Source organism: Arachis ipaensis, chromosome B08, assembly GCF_000816755.2.
Source record: "Arachis ipaensis cultivar K30076 chromosome B08, Araip1.1, whole genome shotgun sequence".
NCBI classification, from domain to species: domain Eukaryota; kingdom Viridiplantae; phylum Streptophyta; class Magnoliopsida; order Fabales; family Fabaceae; genus Arachis; species Arachis ipaensis.
The window spans coordinates 120315268-120319042 of NC_029792.2; the positions used below are offsets into that span (position 1 = coordinate 120315268).

The following is a 3775-nucleotide window of genomic DNA, read 5'->3' on the forward strand; positions in this document are numbered from 1 at the left end:
GAGATAAAAAAGAAATTCATTGAAATGAGGAGAAGGGTAATACAAAAAGTGGGGATAAGGGATCCCCATACAAAAGAAAATAGATGCTAGGCATCTAATCCTATCCCATAAAAACGAGCTTGTTAGAAATAAAGGTATTTTGGGAAATTCTGTTAGAGGATATAAAGAGAAGGGACTATAAGTAGGAGCATGAGTACTGGAGTGCATTTCTTACGCACACACACATAATGATACCAGCATATTACAACATCCTTCTAAATAAAGTCATCCATAGGATGAATCAAACTACACTGTAAGAATATCTACTAAAAACCCTCTGAAAATAGAAGCTACAAGGTAAGTTACATTGTTTGGATGAATCATTGGCTCCAATAGTAACATTGTTAAAGAGAAACTATCTTAATGCGCCTTGTGTTAGAACAAGGCCAGCAAATCTAGAATCAGAACATGGTACTAATAAAAAATAATAATAAATAAACTCCACATATGAGACTATTTACTGAATGACTTCAACATTGAAAATAGATCTAGCGATAAAGATGAAATTTCATTTTAAGTTAATTCCTGCTATATGACGGCCAATGAGCCAGCTTCCATGTAAATATCAATCTAAAGCACTCGCATAATTGCATTTATTTCCCCTCATAAGGGTACTATTAAGCAAATAATGTAACCATACATGACATAACAAAAGGGACAATGCAACTTGAGGGGCAAGAGAAAAAGCAGTCAAAACACATTTTGGTTTTGACCATTCAAACTAGCAAAGGGTTAAACATTTGACCAACATAATTTTCAAAACTTCACTAGATAATGCAACAATGTGAGGATGTAACAATTGTGAGATAAAGTATAAAGGACTCAAAATTCAACAATTTTAACTAATGGCCAGCACTGCTTAAAGTGCCTATCTCCTTGGGCGTAAGATTTACCAAAGATAAACACACCTACAGTGGTGAGGTGATTGTCTCTCCAAGCCCACTATCCTACTACAAGATGCAGATATTTCATATATATCAAAATACAAAGAAGCAAAACAGAGCTGCAAATATCTCCACATGGTAAAATGAGAGGAAAACATACTTGTACAATTGAGGAATGAAGGTAAAAGTTGTGAGGCACAAGAGTTGCTCCCAGAAGACTCATTAGCACAAAGGCAATCTCCCCGCTCAGCTTTATTTGTATTCCATTCACAGATAATGGATTTTCTGGTCGGTTGATAAGTAATCCAAGTACAACAAGAACCAAGACAAAGCCTGCTACATATTGGCCTAGGATCTTGGCCTTCTCAATGTCCTAGACAAAGAGAAACTAGTAAATACAATTGATTAACAAAGGTTGGTAAACACACAAGGAATAATACTTACAAGGAGGACAGCAAGAAGTAGATGAAACACAGCACTGGTGGCAGTTAGAAAAACACAAGTGAACAAATCCCACCCAAAAATAAGATTTAACCCTTGTGCCACTCCCAAGATCTTGCAAAACAGGTAAAATAATAGGTTCAGGTCAGTGAACTACTTTGCTGAACCAACCGTTATGTAAAAGGTTAATCTTGGGTAAGAATATTACCATGTTAAGGTCTAGAATAATCACTGAAAGCTCTGCTTGAACCCCAAGAAGCATGCATGTCCATGTATCATACTCGTTGCTGCAAATCTTTTGAGAAAGAAAGTAAAGTTAGTCTACATTGAACGTAAGCTAAGTGTCCACATGTATTGATAGAGGGAACAAGTCTTATGTTTAGGTTCAATTCCTCTTGAAACTGACATATATAAATACCCTTCAAACTTCAAATTTCCAAGCATGTAGCTATATATTTTACAGGAGTTAATCAGCAAGGTGTTACACTAATAAGCAGAAATAAAACTAATGAGTCGTTTGGAAAAAGTTAATTTCAGGCCATAAAGTAGTGGAGCTGCAGAAATTTCCGAAATAAAAGCTGTACAGCATAGAATTAGAACAGTTGTTTAAAAACCCCAGAGAGGAAGAAAGGATACCTGAGCAAGATCTCTTTCAGTGACTATACCAATCCTTGCAGATATATACTGACAGAAGATAGCAGCAAGATTGAAAATTAGCATAAAAGCCATCAGATCAAACCCAAAACGTGCACCACCTTCAACAGTTGCCACCCACTTTCCAGGGTCAACATATCCTATTGAAATCAAAAGCACAGGTATAACAGCAGGAAGCGACCGATCAAGGAAGCCACGCTGGTGGTTAGCATTCAATCTCCCTGCTTCCATTTTACTCTCTGATATCATAATAACACCAACAATAAGGCTACCGCGGAAAAAGGCAATACTCAGAGGAATGCTATCAAGTAGCGAAAACTCTCACTGCACCAATGATAATCGTATAACTGCAACTTAACTATATTCATATGTAAAGACGTCATCGCCTACATGACAATGATCAACACGGTAGCAGCTTCACATATAAACTACAACCAGCCAGCTGATACAATTATTTGCAAACAATTCACCAAAGTGCATAATCCTTATATCCCCGCCGTTTGACTAAATGTTTTAGACAAAAGCTAGTTATCATCGGATACATATGTAGTAAGTGTTCCTGATCAAGTCAACCCTGATATACAATCAGAAAAATATTTTACAACACCCCCAAATAAATATTTCATTCATCAACACATCATGACCAAAAGTGAATCCAATTCACGACAAAGCTGACAAAGAAAAGACCCACAGATAAATTCAATCACTTCCTCTTCAATCTGCTTGAATCCTGCATCAAATTGATTCAAAAACAGCATTATTACCGTAACTAAAAAATGAAAAGAAAAAATAAAACAAAATAAAAAATACAGAACATGTTAAAAACAGAGGAATAAACATCAACGAAGAAAGCATCAATCATCCCGATTAGATTACATTCAAGGTTCCAGAAATGCAAAGCACACGGTGACACTAATTAAAGGCAACAAAATATAAAAGCAGAGAATCACAGATTTATCAGCTCTAAAAATCTAAGACAAATAAATGAAGAAAGAGAAAGGGGATAAAAACAAAACCCTACAGTGGATAAAGCTCAAAAGAAGCTCAAGCTTTTGAAAAAGATAAGAACGAAAAGGGAAACGTAGACTTGGATCTGATGAAGCATGTGATAGAAGAAAACAGTTGCACAAATTTCAAGTCTTAGTATATAGTTAACTAGTTAGTTAGGGTTCTAAAGAGAAGAAAATCTATACCCTCTTCTTCAGCTTCTTCTTCTCTTTTCTCTTGTCTCAATTTCAAGCGCTCTCTTCTTTTCTTTGTATCTATCTGTATCTATTTACTCCAACGAAGTAGATCTCACACACTCCCACAACACCATCGCCATCACATAATTGTGATTATTTTATTATATTATTATAATTGGATAGTAATTATTGGAGACTTTAAATAAATTGTTTGTCTATAAAATATTATTTTTGTATTAGTCTCTATAAATTTATCAATTATCATGATTATTTAACACTTAATTGATAATGTTATAAAATACGAAATTATTTATGATCATGATGTCATCTGCGTAGAGAGAGGGAGATATATTTGGGAGAAGATTATAAAGAAAATTATGTGTGGGGCTTCAGTTCCAATTGCCAAATGGGAGTGTGTGTGTGTAACTGTGTGAGTGTATTTCAATTTTCAAAAGAAGGATAAAAAAGCTCAATAAAAAGCCTAGAGTTTTACCATTTTCCCCTTTTCTTTTTCTTTCCGCATGTGGTTGATTTTAATCAAGTAACGCCATATTAATCACAAAATTATTACAC

General features: G+C 34.9%; 1 protein-coding gene across 3 annotated transcripts in view; it reads right to left on the bottom strand.

Annotated features, from left to right (window-relative positions):
- LOC107611978 (ethylene-insensitive protein 2) overlaps window positions 1-3340 on the bottom strand; it is a 7852-nt gene extending 4512 nt beyond the window's left edge. The window contains exons 1-6 of one of the 3 annotated variants that reach the window (XM_016313835.2): window positions 3212-3340; window positions 2378-2748; window positions 2001-2257; window positions 1573-1659; window positions 1368-1478; window positions 1084-1296 (exon numbers count right to left, since the gene is read on the bottom strand). In XM_016313835.2, the coding sequence (XP_016169321.1) occupies window positions 1084-1296; window positions 1368-1478; window positions 1573-1659; window positions 2001-2249 (660 nt within the window). In that variant the 5' untranslated portion in view covers window positions 2250-2257; window positions 2378-2748; window positions 3212-3340. Of the gene's footprint in view, window positions 1-1083; window positions 1297-1367; window positions 1479-1572; window positions 1660-2000; window positions 2749-3211 lie in introns of those variants that run through there. The other 2 variants (XM_016313834.2, XM_021109891.1) reach the window with 2 other exon arrangements.